The sequence below is a fragment of the Rousettus aegyptiacus genome, unplaced genomic scaffold (genome assembly GCF_014176215.1).
Source record: "Rousettus aegyptiacus isolate mRouAeg1 unplaced genomic scaffold, mRouAeg1.p scaffold_m13_p_8, whole genome shotgun sequence".
Classification (NCBI taxonomy): Eukaryota; Metazoa; Chordata; class Mammalia; order Chiroptera; family Pteropodidae; genus Rousettus; species Rousettus aegyptiacus.
The window spans coordinates 75600009-75620367 of record NW_023416311.1 but is presented as its reverse complement, the minus strand read 5'-3'; the positions used below and the strand labels follow the sequence as shown (position 1 = coordinate 75620367).

Sequence of the window (20359 nt, the reverse complement as noted above, 5' to 3'; positions counted from 1 at the left end):
TAGACTTTGGTTAAAATAAGATTTCAAGTTCTGTTTGTCAATAATTTTCATGACTGCCTGGCCAACTAAATGCTCTGTCTGGGACTTTGAATCTGATGCAACTGACACAATAAATCTGAGACAAGTGACACAATGAAGTGGGGACAGTGAATTCATTCTGCTGTCAAGATCCAGTTTCTACTGGCAGTGGCGGCACTGAGGGCAGCAGTCCTACCCAGGTCTGGGCCTGTGCGGCATCTTGACTATGGATTCCCTTCCCTTGGTATTATCTATTTTCTAGACTTTGTTTAAATTCTGTAGGCTCCCCTGATATCTTTCCTTTTCTGCTTAAATTAACTGGTTAGTTTTTGTCACTTGGAATAAGAACTCTGCCAATACAATTGTACATACTCAAAGTTCAAGTCAAACTGAACATTGTGAAGCCCTTACTCCAATGAAAAGTTATCCATTTCCCCATCTTATGGCCCCATACTGTTCTTTGTTCCACGTTTCTTTAAAGTTGGCTTGGTCTGTTCAGAATAATAGAGCCAAACTCCCTCAAAATGTTCTTTTATTATCATGACCTATAATCTAAAAGCCATTGAATAAAAATGTATAAATTTGACTACATAAAAAATCTGAATGACAAAGACCACCAAAAGCAAACTCAAAAGATATATGAAAACTTCGAAAAAGTATATGCAACTCGCAGCACCAACAAAAGAGAATTATCCCTACCATATAAAACCCAGCATATCACTAAGATAAATAATGAATAGAAAAAAAAAAAAAAAGAGCAAAGGTGCTGAACACGAAGTTCACAGTAAAGGAAACAGAAACACCTTTGAAACATACGGAAAGAGTCTATCTTATTCATAAGTGCCATGTACATTAAAATCTCTACTGGGATTCCACATTCACTTATCAAAATTGTAAAGATTGAAAAGGTTAAAGAGGGTGTGGGCGGGACATACTCAGTACATTGCTGGTAGGAGTGTGAGCTAGTACCATCTCTATGAAAAGCAAGCTGACAAAATCTATCAGAACTATGAAGGTACATACTCCCCCGACCTAGCACTTACATATCTGAGAATTCATCCTCTCAATTTACTTGCACAAATGCATACTGACTTATGTACACAGTTATTTACTGCAGCATTGTTTGTAATAGTAAAAGAGTAGAAATAATTTATACAAATTATGGTATTAAACAATGAAGATGACTTTAAAGATAGGAGATGATTTCTAAGATATAAAGAAAGAAAAGCAAGGTGTAGAAGTGCTTATAGTATGTTGCCATCTGTATATAAGAAAGGAGATTTAATATATATATAAATATAGATTCTATATGGATTTCATTTAAAGATAAAGATATGCAAAAAAAAATCTCTATATGAATATACATTGGTTATCTAAAGAAAAGGAGAGCTGGACTCAGGGAAAGAAAGGGTGAGAGACTTGTCACTCACTACACACCTTTTTATACCTTTAAAATTTGAAATGTGAATAAATTGCCTTCTCAAAAACTAAACCAAAAATCCTCAATCAACTCATACTCCAATACTGAGAAGAGTTGCTGTCATGTAAGTATTCTTTGACAAAAGGCAATGATTGCACTTGTCAAGTGCTTCAGAGAAGTTACATTACAGATTTTCAATAAAATTGTATTAACTGGTGGATTTAGGAACAAATTTTAGAGGCTTTATTTCTTGTATTTGTTAAATATGTAGAGGACTTACTCTGCATCCAGAATTCTGTCAAACAACTTGAGCAGTAGGGATGGAAACAGGTTAAGGGGCTGGTTCTTTACCTCCCAGTAACTTAAAGGAGTAGAGCATGTCAGCTTCTCTAGATTTGGAACCATGCCAGACAATTTTGCATGTAACTCAGTGCTTGGCATAAAGTAAAGTTGTTAGGAGGTTCTCAACAAATATTTGTTGCTTTGAGGTTTAAACTTAAGAATATGCTTCAACAGTGGGGAATCAGTAACTTCTGTAGCGCCCAGTAGCCAGCTATGAGACTGGATCTGTAGCCAGCTATAAAACTAGTGTCTGCAGTATCATTGGTCCATCTGAGGCATGACAGGCACTACAAGAAAAAGAATAAAGAAGGATAATGAAATTAAAACAATAGTGGCAGGGGAGAGAAGGGGAAAAATGACAGAGGCACGAAAGAACTTTTTGGAGGATTGAAATATTCAAAATCTTGATTGGGTGATAGGTAGAAATATACAAAATTCTTTAAGTTGTACATTTGTGATTTATGCATTATAACATATGTAAATTATACCTTAATAAAGTAGTTACCATAAAAGGGGAAAAAAAAGTAACAGTTGGGCAAAGAAGGAAGAGAAAAGAGAAAGGTTCGAGAAGACCAAAAAAGTGGGGACAAAGATTCAAGGAATGAAGGAATGAGAAAATGTGAGAGAAAGGAATGGAGTATCCCTGACAGTTGCCTCAGGTTTCCAGTGACTCTCAAAGGTATGGCAAGCCATCCTATTGACCTAAATTTATTTTCTTGAAATATCACATCGCTTAATGTTTCCAAAGTCAAAAATTTAGTCATTATGAAGTTTATTATATTAGTTTCAGTGACAATTGAAATAATATTTTTCTCTTACTGTCGACTTTAGACTTTGGCGAAGGTTGTCAAAGTTATAATCACTTAACTTTAAAAGTAAACAGCTGAAGTAACTAAGTTTTTCTTTGTATTAAGTAATTCGCAATTGCAATCACCTCTGTCCATTCTTCTCATTTTTAATTTGATTAGATTCAATTACAGTCCTTTTCTGTTTGTAGCACTTTTGGTTTTTCACTTTGTTATTCCATTATTGTTTTAGTTATCATAATTTGGGGACCCTTAAATATAACTTCAATTTATTCTGCTTTTAACATTTAAACTGTGGCCAGAATTTATACCATACAGATGTTAACATGTACATAACATGTATGTATTCTGATTAAGTTGAATGCACAGTAAAACTCCAAGTATGTAACCTTTCTACTGCTTTATATTAAGAATTTATAGATATAAATCTTTCTTTGGGGTCCCTGAAGGACAAGTAGAAAGAAGAGCAGAAATGAAATTAAAAATTCTTAGTGAATTAAAAAAAAAAAAAACAGGTTAAATGAGTTCCCTGATATGAAATTTTGAAAGAGGAGGTAGCCTCACCTTGGGTTAAAAATGCTTTCATAATCATTTAATTCTCAAAAGGCAAGATAAAAGTAAATCAAAGAGTTGCTTATTTTAAATTACTGATGTGGAAGAGCTACCATTTAAGTAAATGTATAAAATGCTTTCATCCACTTGCCTCGGAAAAATACATATAACCTGTGGAAAACAGCTATAAATATTACCAGTTTACGATAAGAAGAGACATGGAGACATTTAATTTACTATCTAATGGAACATAATCAAGATTGCTGCCTAGTTTATCTGTTTACTTCAGTAATAGACTCTATTCAGCACCAATTCGAGTAATCAAACCTCTAAATATTTACCTATTATGGGCATAACTCCGAAATGATGTTAGAGAAGTCATAAAGTGAATAAAGTTCCAACATTAAAGGAAACTACAACACACTAGGTTATCCAGGATAATGTACCTACAGCAGTAATATATGCTAGAATGTGCCAATATACAAGACACGCAGCTCTATTAATAAACAGGAAGAACTCGCTGGCAAGATTTTCAGCTGAGAGATCAGGAAAGCTTGTCATAGGCAGATATGGACAGTAGAGAGGGGACAGTGATAACAAAAGTGTGTAGGTAGAAAGGCACGTGATAGGTTCTGGAAATGGCTGATCGAGTCAGAAGATTGTAGAATGCATGAGAGGAGTGGCGAGATGAGAGGGTAGCAAGAGTGAGTTGGCCATACTTTGGTGTGTGCACTTCATTTTTGAAGAGATGGAGAGCTCTGGCGTTACAACAGTTTAGAAGTGAAAGAAGGCTTAATCATCAACTCAGTCTTTAGAGAGACAAGGAAACAGCCTCAGAAAGGTTAAGTCGCTTGAACGGAAACGCAAAATTCATAGATCCTGCCTCCCAGGAATGACAGGATTAGATATATGTTTAGGAAAATCATTTCAGCAGCAGCGATGTGCAGCATAGACTAGAGAGAAAAGAAATTATGTATAGTATGGTTTAAAAGTGAGATGAAAATAGATGTAGTATAATTTAGAATTCCTCTATTACTAAGATGCTACGGTAATGCGTTTTAAGAAACTGATTCACTTTTATATGCCAGGTATAAGGTTAATTTGGAGACACACACACACATAAAACTCTACCTTGGCTATACAGATTTCCCTGAAGGAGAGAGAGAAAAAAAAGAGTTTTTGTGCCAACCACATAAGTAGCATACACTGCTACTTGTGCCAGGTCAACTCTTTATGGGGAGTGGAGAATCATTAAAAATAAATGTCAGAACTAATTTCAACAACTGTGAATGGGAAAAGCTGTTTTTAAAAGAAAGTAAACTTCACTGAAACCTGTGTTTAAATGTAATTTCTTTACTAACAAATAAGTCTATTATTTCCCTTACTGAGAGAGTACATATTTCATTGTTATCTACATAATAGTGTAAGCTTATATACAATGCTGTGGAGAAATAGCTGAAGTAGATGACCGTTAAATAACGAGGCTGATTTTCTTTGCGGAAAGCAGACTCATTACTTTAGTCATACCTTGTAATAATCACTAGCACGACAACTCAAGAAATGCCATGCTGAATCCATATGAGCATTATACCTAAAAATAAAAGAGCGTAACATAATACTTGTCTTTCTTGATGATTATCTCAAAATGTTTCTGATGGAGCCCTATTTTCCTTTAATACACTACCAGGATCGATCATCCAAGAAATTATCTTAACATTTTCTGTATCTATATTTTCTAATGGTACTTGCATTATACTTTTACAGTGCTTATTATCTCAATTTTTTTGCTGGGTTTAGATAGTTTATCTATGTCTTACCATCTACCTTAATGATACAATTTAAGATTATTACACATTGAAGCATTATTTTGAATTGAAAGAAGGTTAACATATCTATAATACTGGTCTAAGTTTAAGGGAATTTCAATAAGGACAAAAGAAATCACTTCTGTCCTCTTTCTTAAGTAGCACATTTTCATTACTAGACAAAATTTTATGAGGGCACAGACTGTGACACTGTGTTCCCCCGAGTCCCTATACCATACAGGTACTCAAAATGCTTGCTTAAATAACGAAACTAACAGTGAAAGCAGGTCAACTTTAGATGCAGCTGTTTGATGCAAAGATCACCAGGGCTGACTTGACCTATCAGGATACCCAGGCAATCTACTATGCAGACTGGCTGTTCTCTGAAGGCTCCATACATGTTGATATTCTCCAGGCTTCAGCTCCATATTGTCTCTTCATGCTCTACACACCCCTCCTGAGCAAAGGCATCCATTCACATGGCCTTAACTCCTATTATATGTGTAGATGGCATTAAATTGTTGTTTTTGATTCTGGCTTCTTTCCTAAGCTATACATTTTCTCTACTGTCTATTAGATATCTCCATTCCTATGTCCGACTATGCCTCCATACAAGCCCCAAACTAAAATCATCAGCATCCCCCTAAAACCTGCTCCTTTTCAGGTTTAATTAATAGCCTGTACTAATAAAGAGCCCTCACCGAATTGCCTAATGGTGAAACTGACATATACCTCATTTATTCTCTTATCCACTTATGCTGAATCAATCACTGATTCCTAGGAATAGCCGAGAATGTATCTCCAATCCATTTCCTTCTCTCTTTTCCTACTTAGACCATCGCTGAGTTATCATCATAACATACCAGACTAACTGGGTGTTTTGCCTCCAAACTAGCTCCCTCCAATCTACTGAGCAGCCAGAATGACCTTTCCAAAGTGTGATCCTATTTAAAAATCCTTAAATGGCTTCCTATGGTACTTAGGAAAATGTCCAAACCCTTTGTCATGGCTTACAAGGTCCTTTGAGAGCTGGAAACTACCTTGTAAATTATACAATAACACGGCAAAATAGATAAGCACACAGGGTCTAGAGGAGCCAGATTGACTTACTAGCTGTTTCATAACAGTAAATTACTTAAAAGTTACTTAATTTCTCTGTCCTTCAGCATCATTTGTAAAATGGAAATATTAATAACTATCTCGGTGTGGGTGTGAATGTTAAATGAGATGAAATACAATGTGTGACACAGTGTCTGACACATCTGACACATAGTAAATGCTTAGTAAATACTAGCCAGTGCTATTATCTTTCTAGTGAATTTCCAACTTCTCTCCCTTTTATATTCTTGGTTCCATTCATAGCAAACATCTTTTGTTTCTTCTTATCACACATTTCTTTTTCCATTTTGCAACCCTCCCTTCCACCACTCCAACCTTCCTGCAATTCTTTAGGTCTCACTCCAAATGCCACATCCTCTGCAAAATCTTTCTAGCTCCTCCTGTCTCCTATTAGGTGCTCTTATTATGAGCTCCTGAAGTTTTCGTATTTTCCCTGCCATACGCTTGACTGACTTTCTGGTACTTTTTCACTCTTCACTGCTAAATTGTAAGTTCTGTGTGAAGAGCAACTGTCTGTCTGCTCAGCACTGTATTCCCAATGCCTGGCACAGTGCATAGATTGCAGTAGGCACTTACGAAAGATTGTTATGTGTATGAATGAATATATCTTCACTCACAATCCACCCTGTGCTTCTCCCAAAACCGCAGCTGGTAGAAAAAGCACAATCTTCCCATAACAGCTATCTGTAAAATACAGTTCAGAAAAGGCTGCCACAGAATGTGGTCATATAATACTGGGAGGGTAGGTTAAAACAAAGTTGAGGCTTCTGAACCCCTAGCAGTCTTTTATATGCTAAAGAGCATTGTGAATATCTAAGTTGCGTGTGTGTGTGTGTGGGGGGGGGGGGGTGGGGATATGTTTTTCAAAATATCTCCTTCGACCAGTGTTCTGCAGAACACACTGTGGCAAAGGTGGTTTAAGGGGATGCCCTCCCCTACTACAACTTCCAAGTAAATTTGTAGTTGTGAATGGGTAATCCCTGAAGCACTTATTTCACAGGGTTCACAGGGTTTAGGTCCGTATTCACTCTACACAGAATCTATATGGTCTGTTAGGAACCATAAACATAAGTCAAGGGATCTTTTTCAGAAACTGGAACCCAGAAAGGCAAAGCGACCGGCGCACGGCCACACAGTAACCACATACAACAGGAAGAGAGAAACCTATTCCGTCCCTGAGATTTCCACTACAAACAATGCCTCTGGCTAGTTGAGTACGCCAAGTGTTCCTACCTCAAATTTTATTTTCAAGTCATTTCAAAGTAAGGTCAGTTTTTCTCGGCCAGCCGCCCTCTAGGCCTACAGTTACTGCCTCCCGCCCCCTACTTTCTCTGTAATCCATCCGGTGCAGTTGGAGCTTGGCCGGGGCGGGGGAAATAGTGTCTTTCTTTCCTTCAGAGTTTTTTTTTTGGAGTGTACACCTTTTTTCACGTAAACCAAACGAACCTGTGCATTTTAACGCTTCCTCCTAACCCCCCTTGGACGCTACTCCGTATCCCAGCGCACCCCGACCTGCCCCAACCGCTCCCTTCCTCGTTCAGACCCACGGGCCCTGCCGTTGGTCTTCACCTGGGACTGCCATGGCGCTGGCAAGAGAGATCGCAGGAGCCCTAGGTTTTCGAGAGTACTCTCGCTTCCCGCCGGCCGCGAGGACAACGCACAGCGAGGGTTGTCTCTTCTTTCCACCCGCGCCGCGGCACCTGGGTGACAGTCCGGGAAGGCCTCCTAAGCCTCTAGCGAGTGAGGAACCAAGTAGCCGCTGGTGCCGTGTCCGGGGGGAAGTCATAAGGCAGAGCACATATGGTCGGAACCATTACTGACAGTTTTGGGGAGCGAACAAGACCTGCACGCCCATGCAGTGAAGTAAACACCACCAAGACTCAGGAATCATTCCTTTTAAAGATGCAATACAAATTAAAGTTATCTATAGAAACTTAATAATTTTTTTTTCGTTCCCTGGATGCCGTTGGAATTCCCCTTTTCAGGTTTAGCGGTGCTTGGGTCCGAGAGCAGTATGGCGGCGTCCGTGAGGGGCTAGTTTTGGGGAAAGGTAGTGCTCGGTGTCGCTGTCTTGCATGATATTAACAGACTAGATCTTTGCGCGACCACCCGCCTTAAGAAATCGTGTACTGATAGGTGGATAGCTTTAGTAATCGGCTGTCCGTTCTCATCCCCAATTAGGAGCAGAGTCTTGAGCACTGATCAGCATGAGCAACATCTACATCCAGGAGCCTCCCACCAACGGGAAGGTGAGAGCCTCATCTAGGATACCTGGGTTCTCCAAAGTGATACGTCACCGATTAGGGAGTTTGGGGTCTTAGATTTGGAAGAGATTACAAGAAGTCTTGTCCTTACCCCGGTCTCTGTCAGGAGTGCGTCAAAAAACAAATATTGGCACATCTTAGCATATATTTGAAAAAGTCCTCAAGTGGAGATTTCTTCATCTACCATCCTTGTGACCCTGTTTCTTTTGCTTCAACCTAACCCATGTAGGCGTTTCTTAGGTAAAAAACTACCTTTTAAACTTTGACTTTTTAGTTCTTTTTCTTATTTTTTGTTAGTTTTGCTTAACTTGGAGATCACTCTCAATTCGTTCTACTATCATTTACTGAATGCCTGCCAGGCACCGGGCACTATAGTAGGTGCTGGGACTACAAAGGCGGATAAAAAAGGTCTAGTTGTTGTCCTAGAAGAACTTATGGTTTAGTTTGGGAAGTAGGCAATCTTATGTCTGGTAGGCGTGCTTATGGAGAGAGGCGCATATTGTTATGGTAATACTCAGAACAGAGCTACTGAGAAAGTAGGAAAAAGCTTCATGGAGGAGGTATCTTTTAAGCTGGTCTTAAAACAGGAGATGGTTGTCAGTCAAAGTGGGGAATGGGAAATGTTCCCACATTGGAATGGTAGAATGATTTCCTCATCGATTCGATAGTAAAGATATGTCAGTTCTCTTCTAAGGTGTTTGTGTGTGCTATGAAGCAGAGGAGTCAGTACTGGCATAAGTATCACCTGAATTGAACTGAGGCCTCGTTTATATCATACACTAAACATGATGAACCAGCATAATGGACTGAAACTATATAGTTGAAATATGGTAAAATAAATTTGCATAATTCTGTAGCATGAGTGTATCATAAATTGTGCAATATTTTGTTGACTGACATTATATAATAAAGGCCATTTGAAATAAAAAACAAACATTTTATAATTGATATCCCAGCAAAAATTTTAGAAGATGTTTTTGACAAAGCAGTTCTTTCAATTCTTTGTTGTTTGAACTTTTCCTCACTCCCCACTTCTATTCCACGTCATTGTGAAAACTCAGAATCCCTACCTCTTTATATTTCCAAATGTTTTTTGAGGGTGATAGCACCCCTAGTTGATAAGCACTGGGAGATATTTAATACATTACCTATCCTATTGGGTAGAGCCTTTACACATGTTCCATTCTCTAGTAATACTTTTTGGCCTGCTCAAATGTCATCTTAGCAGAGAGGCCTGACCTATCTACTGTTTATAAAATAGAAAAACTCATTTATGTCCTGCATCCCAGCATTCCCTAGCCCTTTAAACCTCTTTAGTTTCTTATACAGTACTTATTATTTATTGCTTATTGTTTCTTCCTCCTCCCCTTTTCCACCCCCATAAAATGCAAGCACTATGAAGATAGAGATAAGCATACAAAATGGTATTGACACATTGTAGAAGTTCTGAATGAATGAATGAATGAGTGAATACTATTTTTCTCTGAACTTCTGAGAAGTCTTAAGCATCAGTGAGTTCGAGGTCATACTGCTGCTGGTCAAGGACAGACTTAGCTGTTTTACTCTGCAGAAAGATTTGGTCTGACATGGTCACAAAGATAAAAACTTAACAGTGGTACACGTGGGAACAGGAGATCTTCCATTCAACAAATATTTATTGAGCACCTACCACATGCCAGGCTCTATGCTCGGTTTTAGGGATACAATGGAAAGAAACAGCATTGTCCATGTTATCATGGAGCAAAATATACGTTAACCAAATAATTACGCAAATAAATGTATGCAAACTGATAAATACTGTCTTTTTGAACAGATTTGGGCTGAGGGAGGATATCAGGTATTGGCCCAGGTCTTACTTCGAAAACGATTTGGGACTTTTTCCAGCATAAGGATGATTGAAGATAGTGAAATGTTCAAGTTCTGTACCATAGAGAGCCTGGCGAGAAGTTGAACTTGGAAATGATTTAAAGCAGCTATGATAACAAATTTTGCCCAGTGAATGTTTGTTTAGTGCTTAATACTGTCTAGCACTCCATTAAGTACTGAAAGGATATATTCAGAGTAAATGGGACAAAATTCCTTTCTTCAAAGAGTATAATATCATAATATCACCTTGAGAAAGAGTTAACATATTATATCACTGGTTGAAGATTGTCCATAAATGTGCTGTGATTTGCTGTGTTATGCTATACCTCTGGCTTCCGAAGATGAGGCACAGAAGTATACTACTTGATAGAAATTTCCTTATCGACAGAGAGTTAAATTTCTACATATTATAATCATTTAATCTAAATTGTATATTAACATATATTTATTCCTAAGAAACATTTTATTATCAAAGTATTGTCTTATTTGGGAGCTTCAAGAAAAGGAGATACTGACAGCTGACAAAGCAGTGATGCCCAATAGGAATGTATGGCTAAAAAAGGAGGGAGCCATGTGCTTTCTTTTTTCATTCAGTAGTTTATCAGATTAAGTTTATCAGAGTAAGAAACTGTGGTAAGCAAGGTGGCTCAACCATGTATGCATTTTTTTTTTTAACTAGGTTTAGGTGGCTTGTGTCTGAAAAAATTGTATAAGAATGATAATTACAACAATAATAACTACCATTTTTTGAGTATTTACTATTTGTCAGGGACTGTTTAAGCAGTCTATTTATAATAACTCAATTTTGCGATCACAACAAACCTATGAGGCTATTATTATTCCTGTTTTTAGATAAGGAAATTGAATCACAGAAATGTTAGACATTGTGTCCCAGGTAATGAAGCTACTTTACCCTTCATAAGTCGAGAGGGTCAGTATTTGAATTTGAGCATCCTGACTCCAGGAAGATTGGTGTACATTAGTTTGTTATTTAGAGTAGTGGTTTTTAAACCAGTGGGTAGACACTTGAGGGTGTGTGTAAAACCAACCACGGGGTGCAGGAAGAAAATCTATATTTTTCACTTCATATTTATTTTCTCCTTTATTGGTTTAAATGCAATATTTCTTATATAAAGAACAGATTCAGTTACTCATTCAGTCACTTTTTACATATGATATAATTTTTCTTAATGCTTTGCTAACTGTATTTACATTGCATGGTATGTAGATAAACTAAACCAGCCCTCACAAGTTTTATATTGAAGATAATATTAAAAATGTAAACATAAGGAAACCATAAGAAAATAGTAGAGCTAAAGCTTCAGCATGGGAAGTCTGTCAAAAATTAGATATTATGAAAATCATTTGAAATATAGGTTTCTGTTTATTATTGTTAATAATGAACTTTGTCTTAAATGTATATGTATCTTGACTTATATATTAGTGAGAATATAATGCCATTTTGATTTTCAAGACATTTAAAAACTAAGTATATACACATTATATGATTCCATTTGTATGAAATGTTCAGTAGTCAAATCTATAGAGACAGACAGTAGATTAATGGTTTGCCAAAGGATAGGAGTAGGAGGAAATGGGGAGTGATTGCTAATGGGTACAAGATTTCTTTTTGTGGTGATGAAATGTGTAGATAGATAGTGGTGTGGTTGCATAACTGAATTATACTAAAAACCACTTTAAAAGGGTGAATTGTTTGGTATCTCAATAAAGCTGTTATTTAATAAGTTTCATAGTACCCTTAGTAAAGAAAATGAAATTAAGAATTATTTATTTAAAAGTTTTTGTGTAATTCTTTAAATTTTTTTATTCTGTGTGTCTCTTATAATACCAAAGTAATATAGTACTACATGTATTTTAATATACATATTTTCATTGTGTGTACTCCCAGTTCTTATCTCCCTTCCCACTCCCCTTTTCTTTTTGCTAATAGTGATGCACACTTACAAAAAGTTTGGAGATCACTGCTTTAGAATTGCAAGGAACAGAAGACATGTCTAGGTTCCTTTTAACAATCATGCTTTATTTCAAATGTACAAGGGGATAATGAGGTAGGACAAGACATTGTCTTTTTAGGTATATTGTACTTTTAAGATTGGTATATATATCAGGCCTCATGGAAAATCAAAAGGTGTTACACAGTACTGTTTTAGATAAAATCTGAGGTAGAGGGAGTATACTTCTCAGGAGAATGAGAATCCAGTTCGGTTGATTTGTCACCAACCATAAGAGATATGGAATATCTCTTTTGGGCATTGTTTCATGCCAAGTCGAATTATGAGGCCTTGCTCATGTCCCACCAATACATGATTGCTTTTGATTTAGGCACTGTTCTCTATTCAAATCAGTTGTGACCAGGGTAACCTGAAGATTTCTTCTGAGACATGTGGCAGGACCCTAGAGCCTGATGGACTATTTTTTCCAGTATAGTATGAAATTCATGGAGAACTTTTTGGAGGCAGTATGGTGGTATAGAAAAAGTATGGGCTTTGGAGCCAAACAGCCTTTGTCTTAAGTCATTCACTGTAGGACCATGGACAAAGTTACTTTATCTGAGTCTCTGTTTCATCATGAGTAAAATGGAAGTAATGATAACTACCTTACAGTTGAGGATTAAATGATATAAAATATGTAAAATGTTTGACATAGAAACTGACACATGGGGGGCACTAATGTAGAGGAAGTATAACGGATTAAAAAAATTATGCAAACTTACATTTCCAGTTCTTTTATATTTCTTTAAGGGTTAAGGAAGCCATTTTAAAAGTTACGATAACATAGATATTTTTACCTCCTATGTCCTTCATGGTCATTGAAGAATAGTTATAAAGGAAATATGTAGCTAGTTAAAGCCCAAAAAGATACACTAGATTCATCAATGTTATATAAATTATGGCAGTGTAATCTGGACTTCTGAAACAGATTGAAAGGCAATTATAGCAAAAGTGCCCTGGATGAGGAGGAAGCAGAGGGAAATGCTATTCTTGCTTTGCGATTAACAAGCTCCCTGATTCCAGGCAATTTACAGCTTGTTTAGGGGCATCTATATAAAGTGAGGATGTAATTAAATGACTTAAAACATCTTTCCAATTTCAAAAAATTTGTAGAAGTTGGGTGAGGGAGTTTTGGGACATAAAATGTGCGACTTATCTCAATGATACTGACTTCTCATGAGCATCAGTCTCTTGTTTTTAAATATGTAGTAACTGCATACTCTTTATATGCAAGAACATTCTAAATTATTGTGATGGTCACAGATCATTAATCATTGATCATTGATACTGATCTACTTTGGTACACTGCAGGAGAAAAAGTGATACTAGAGAAGTTGGATTCCCAGTGTTCAAATTTAGAGTATAACATTCTTTTTGTTTATTTGTGGTTGTTATTAAGACATTTATAAACTATTTCCTCCTGTGGGCTCAGTAGCGGTTCTGGTTGTTGAAAGATAGCTTATTGCACCAAGTAGTAACCACCTTCATGACAGAAGGGAGGCCATCAAAGGATTCCATTTACTGTCGATGATGATTTTAAGACGTAGCATTTTGGTAATATACAACCCAGAATTAAACTAAGAATGTTCCTTTGTAAATTAAGAATGGCATGATTTTGAATGAGAAAGTAGAATGTTTGTATGTGAAAAGATAATGGTGAAATTGTCTTGCAGTGTCACAATTTCATGGGTTCATTGTTCTTTAATTTCTCAATGTGCTACACCATTTTTATTGGAAGAAAGTTTCTTGAGTAAAACAAGTTTAAATTATTTATTTTTAAATGAAGGAGTTTTTTTCCCTGTGATTAAGAAAAGGTATATGCTATTTTTCTTAAATCTTTAATGATTCTGAAAATGGTATTTAAAAGATATAAATATACAACTTGTACTGAATATTTGAAATTTCTTGAGTATAAAAACAAAAGCCAAGCAAAGTTTCTAATTTTTATTTTAAATTTGAAAACTCATTAGTAAATGCTTCAAATGGACAAGACATCCAACTGATTATCAAGCAAAATGATAATTTGATATATTGATGTTATATTCTTTCTACAGGTTTTATTGAAAACTACAGCTGGAGATATTGACATAGAGTTGTGGTCAAAAGAAGCTCCTAAAGCTTGCAGAAATTTCATTCAGCTTTGTTTGGAAGGTAATCTTAACTCCGGAATCTTTTCTGTAGGAGGACATTTTATTAATTTAAAAATAAACTGCGTATTTTTCTACAACATTGGAGACTGGTGTTAAATAGTGGTAATGAATGCTAGGAGTTGATATGAGTGATGTAGTGTTGAGCTGTGTGTAAGGAAATGGAGAGGAGATAACAACTTTCTTCCAAATCTGTATATGTTTAACAGAGAAGTTTATCTCACTAAATAATACTTTGATCCTTTTGGGTCTTCTTGGCTATTTTCTGCTTCTTTCTTTTATCATCTGAAAATGGGTATTCCCTAAGATTGCCATTATTGCCTTTACTCTTCAATTGTTATTTCCTTCCAAATGACTATCGAATTTAAAATCCCAGCTATTTCTTCCCTTCTTAGCTCTAATTTACATATCTAATTGCCTAGTGGACTTTTCTATTGGAATTTTCCATTGTCAGCTAAAACTAAACCAGTATAAAACCAAATTTACCAGTTTCTTCTGCAGACTACCTTGACCTTCACCTACATGATTGTAATTGTCTTCTACCTGGTCTTCTTCTCTCTCATCTTTAATCTCTTTACCCTATTATTTATTCATCTGATAGTTGAATATTCAGACAGCTCGGCTTCTTAGCTTTCCAACTTTATTTTTTATTGCACTAAATACCCACATGGTTTTAGTCGATGATTACCTTTATTTCCTGAGCAGTTCCTTCTCATTTTCACTTTCACATATATCATTATACCGCCTTCATATCCTCAATCTCCTCGTATCCTCAGTTTCTTTTTTGGAATACTTTCTCTTCCATTTTTTACTGTTCAAGTCTACCCACACTTGAATGTCTGTTCAAAATTCCACTTTCTCCGCAAAGCCTTCCATCCAGTATTCAGTGATGTTATTATCAATGTCTTTAGTATTTTTTCAGATTTGAGTCATAAAGTGACTCAAATTTTTCTCTTTAAGAGACTTTACAGAATTATACACCTACTTGAGTGGTTTTCCTTTCAGAGTATTCCTTTATAGAACTAAACATTCCAAACATTTTTGTAACTTGATTTTTAGAATGCATGGCATATGGTTCAGATATCTCTAGTAGTGGCAGTTCATTGCCTCCTAAATTAAATATGATTTCTAGAGACAGACAAGGTTAATCAAGATATCAGAAAAAACAACAACAACCCATTTTGAATCAAAAGCAAGGTATAAAAGAGAATCCAAAATAACCAGTAGTAGGGGACAGGGAGAGCTCGCCAAATAGATAATTGATAAATAGATAATTACCACGGGAAGATTGAAGGAATACATATACCCAGACCAAAAAAGAAAAAAGAAAAAAAAAAAGAAAAAAGAAAAAAGACATCTGCAAAGACCATTGTTAACAATTACTATGGCAGGCAGGAAGGAAATTGAGTCAGACAGGTAGTTCAGTCAGAGAAGCCTCAAATAATTATCAAGAGTCGAGAAACACAGTAGACACAGAAAAGTCAGATTTGTTTCTGGAAAGAAGTTTTGAAGAATCAAAAGCTCAAATTTTATAGTAGAAGAGAGAAACTACAAAAACATTAGAAAGAATGAATGGTAAATTATAATCTATGACTAGGTGAATGGAAGAAACAGAAAACATCTGGATATGATATGACAATAAAGAAGAAATAAAGTTCTTAAGTTAGGTGATGATGAAACAATTATAACAACAAAAAATTGCTCCTCTATTTATAAGAATACAAGAAGAAAGAAAAAAGAATAGGAAAATAATAAGAAAAATAACTCAAATAATTGTCTTAATTGAACAGGTGAGAGATAGAATTATTATTGCAAAGGCTAACAAGAATTAAATTAGCAGACTAATTTACATAAAGATACTCCTAACTGAATAAAGTCAAGGTTTTGAAAATGTAACTCAGAACCCCATTTTAATTCTCTGGCACTGTGACTCATTTTCGATTTATTTATTTAGCAAGTCATGGTAATCTAGATCTTATGATATTCATATCAATATTAAAATTTAAAAAGGCATGGTTTCCAGAATTAAAAAGTAAATGAATGAAAATGAGGAAGTGGCAGAGCAGCTTCATAGAGAGCTCTCAACGAAAATGGTGTTCGCAGTCGGAAGGAAGTTCTTAGTCTTTTTTTTCCCAGCTTCATGGAGGTATGAGACAAATAAAAATTGTATACATTTAGATTGTACAACATGATTTTTAAAAGGTGTATAATGTGAACACTTATACACATGCATTGTGAAATGATTACCATAGTCAAGTTCAGTAATGTGTCTATCACCTCACATAACCAGCTTTTTATTTTTAATTATTATTTTTTTTTTTGTGGTAAGAACCCTCTTCAGCAAATTTCAAGTATATAATACAGTATTATTAACTGTATTCACCATGCTGACATTAGATTCCTAGCACTTATTTTATAATTGAAAATTTATACCTTTTGACCAACATCTCCCCACTCTCCAGCCCCTGGCAACCACCATTCTACTCTGTGGTTCTGTGAGTTCAACTTTTTTAGATTCTACATGTATATGAGATCATACAGTATTTGTCTTTATGTGTCTAAGGGAAGTTTTTAGTTTTTATGAAAATGAGAGATCTCCAGTTACACAGACTTGATCTTGGATTATAGGTCTTTGCAAGACGGTTAAATGAACATTTAAAAATGAGCGAAAATTTTAAATAATTAAAAGTTTAAAAGGTAGATTAAAAAGATGTAAGAGAAATAAAAAGAAGCTTGTGAGCTTTGATAATTTCTTTAGTTCCTCTGAAGTATTAGGAAGGAGTAAAATTTTAGGTCTGCATAACAAAGTGGGGAGCAAAAAGAGAGTAGATAAGAAAAGTAAATTTTTTATATTTTATGTAACTATTAATCTCTTTTTATTCATCTCTTTACTTCGATTTTACCTCAGCCTTATCTCTTTAAGGTCCGTGCTTCATCAGTTACCTTTTATCCCCTGTCTCCTTTGACAATAGTTTAATATTTCTTTAGAGTGACAAAGAAAGATATATTAAGAGGTTAAAATAAATCTTTACAAAACTAAAATATTTGTTTAAAAAACATGCTGAAATAATTAGGGCAGATAGATCACAAAAGGAGTTTTTTTAATAGTTATTCTTGATAATATTTACAAAATTAAACAGAAAACATGATTCTAGAAGAAAAATATATGACTTAAAAATGCAAATATAAATTCCTATATGTACTTAGTCAGAAATATAATCAGTCAAAATATATCATGACATCCATTCATTAGACAGCCAGAAATAAAAACTATCATGACTAATACCAGAATCAGAAGAGCCAAATAGAAACTTCATTTCATATTTGAGATATATGTACATTCCTTTTCCAATAGTAGAGAAAATTCAGTAGGAAATTATGAACATGCATAAGGAAATAATAAAATCTCTTTCTATAAAAATACTTATGAGAGTGGTATATAACAATTTAAGAAGTCAAACATTGCAAGCAGCAAACTATTATAGCACATAGTAAGCTATAAAGACAACTGTAAATGTATAATTCAACAGTAATAATAAATGACAAGGAAATAGAAAACTATAAATGCATAATTCAACAATGATTATTGATAAGTTTCAAGGAAGTAAAAAAAGCAGATATGGAAATTTTGTGGATACTTGACATTCTAGTCTTGATTGTATATAAAATTATAGTGTAATTAAAAAAATTCCTACTCAATATAAATGGTATTATAATAATTTTATTCATCCAACAAAAATATAGTTAGGAAAATAAAAAGGAAAAAATTCAAAATAAAAAGCCAATATCACTGAAAGACTTGATAAGAAATAGGAAAACGGAATAGGTAATTTTAAAATTTGAAAGTTCAAGTAATAAAGACCTCTTTCATGTACCTCTTCCCTCACATCAGATAAATTTCTAAGTCTCATAGATCCTGCTTTCTAGAAAATTCTTGAGTCTCAAGTAAGGCATAGTCATATTTTAACTCTTGGCCCCCTACCATCTCTCTCCAGTCTTGTTGCTTTCCATCTGTTCTTCATACTTGGAGTTTGAATAATCATTTGAAAAAGCACATCTGATCTGTGTTCAAAAGATGTTGATTGACTGCCTAAGGGATTATTTTCATTTTCTGATATAGACTGGGGTATGTTTTATATTCATATTTGAATATGAATTTCTAGAATTTAAGTAAAAATTTTACAGTTTGCCCTCACGATTGTAATGAACTTTGAAAATTTATAAGTTGCCTCCACATTATCTTATTTAATCTTTAGAACAACTCTGACTTAATTTATATTTAGTTAGAATGAGAAAATTACATGTACAGCATGGTGGCTATAGTTAATACTGTATTGCAAGTTTAGAAGTTGCTAAGAGAGTAGATCTTAAAAGTTCTCATCATAAGAAAAAAATTTTCGTAACTATGTATGCCAATGGATGTTAACTAGGCTTGTTGTGGTCATCATTTTACAAAGTCGCATAAGTATCTAATGATTATGTTGTACACTTGAAACTAATATAATGTTATATGTCAATTAAATCAGTAATAAAAAGAAAAAGAGAAAAGGAAATTGACTTTATGGTTGCACCGCTAACAAGAGGCAAAACTCAGAACTCCTGATTGCTGTATACAGTGTTAATCTGAGTATTTGGTTACTTAGGGATACAGGAGAAATACTTTTATACCTCTTGGTTTTTATGGTTTCTATTTGTAACCAAGAAGAACTTGTCTGCATTGGGGAGCTCTTGTGAATATAGCTCGACAGCTTTTCACTGGGAGAAAGGATTGAAAAAAATTCAGTCAGTCTTTCTACTTTTTTTTAGTCCATCCTATGTACTGGATACAGTTATTGGATTACAGAATACATTTTTTAAAATATGAATTTTATATGCAGTTATATCTTGCAAGTGTTAATAATTACAAGGGTGCCTACAAGTCACTATGTTATAGTACTTTATGAATTGCAATAAATAGTCATGTTATGACTTATAAAGTGTCACAAAGTACTTATGTAATAGGTACTTTATGAATTATGTCAGTAATTGTATCAGTGCAGTTTTTCCATAGTGACTGTACCATTTAACAATCCAACTAGCAGTTTTTCCACCTCCTCACTAACATTTGTTATTTTCTTTTTTTTGTGATAGCCATACTAGTGGGTGTGAAATGGTATTTCATACTAGCTTTGGTTTGCATTTCTCTAATACCTAATGATGTTGAGGATCTTTTCTTATGTGTATTGGCCATTGTTGCTACCTTTTAATATTAATTCTCTGGTCCAGTCAAACCCTAAATCTTGCCCTTCCATTCCCCCCATTCCCACCAAATTCTTTGCTTATGCTTTACCTCATGAGATGTCATGCTTCTGCCATACCCAACTTCTTTCTCCTCTAAGAAATCTCCCTAATAATTCTAGGTTCTAGATAAAAAGTACTATCTGGAGATCATATGTGATCTCCCTTGTATATTTATGGCTTCCAAATAACATATTTATATGTAAATATAAATAATTTCTTTCCTTTAGTTTAATTGGACTCAATTACATATTGCATTGATTATTTGTTTAATTTATTCAGAATTTCTTGGGAGGGTGCATTGATGGTACTGTATGTATAACTAGTGTGTGATTTTGATATATTTTGGGTTTGTATTTTGTTTGTGTAAATTAATTTCCTATGGGAAGAAGAGGAAGAATTAGGAAATAGGGCATTCATCTCTACCAGCGTTTCTCAACCTCGATTCTGGTGACATTTTGGGCCAGTAATTCTTTGTGGTGAATGTCCTGTGCTTTCTTTATAGGATATTTACTAGTATCCCTGGCTTCTACCCACTAGATGCCAGTAGCATCTCCCATGTGCAAGAACTATATATTTCTAGACATTGACAAATAACCTCTAGAGAACAAAATTGCCGTTGCTTCTTCCCCCAGTTGAGATCTACTGATCTATACCAAAATTCTCTAAATTTTATTTTGAAAACTGAATGAATCCTGGAAATAAATTTTAAAAATCACCACCACCATAGT

General features: G+C 34.9%; 2 protein-coding genes across 3 annotated transcripts in view; one reads left to right on the top strand and one right to left on the bottom strand.

Annotated features, from left to right (window-relative positions):
• Nucleotides 1-7876, bottom strand: part of SREK1IP1 (SREK1 interacting protein 1) — a 36581-nt gene extending 28705 nt beyond the window's left edge. For both annotated transcript variants that reach the window (XM_016123520.2, XM_036226193.1), the window contains exon 1: nt 7632-7876. In XM_016123520.2, coding sequence (XP_015979006.2) covers nt 7632-7848 — 217 coding nt within the window. In that variant the 5' untranslated portion in view covers nt 7849-7876. The remainder of the gene's footprint in view (nt 1-7631) is intronic.
• A 174-nt stretch (nt 7877-8050) lies between these two features.
• CWC27 (CWC27 spliceosome associated cyclophilin) overlaps nt 8051-20359 on the top strand; it is a 170471-nt gene continuing 158162 nt past the window's right edge. Inside the window, exons 1-2 of the mRNA XM_036226192.1 lie at nt 8051-8311; nt 14259-14355. Coding sequence (XP_036082085.1) covers nt 8270-8311; nt 14259-14355 — 139 coding nt within the window. The 5' untranslated portion in view covers nt 8051-8269. The remainder of the gene's footprint in view (nt 8312-14258; nt 14356-20359) is intronic.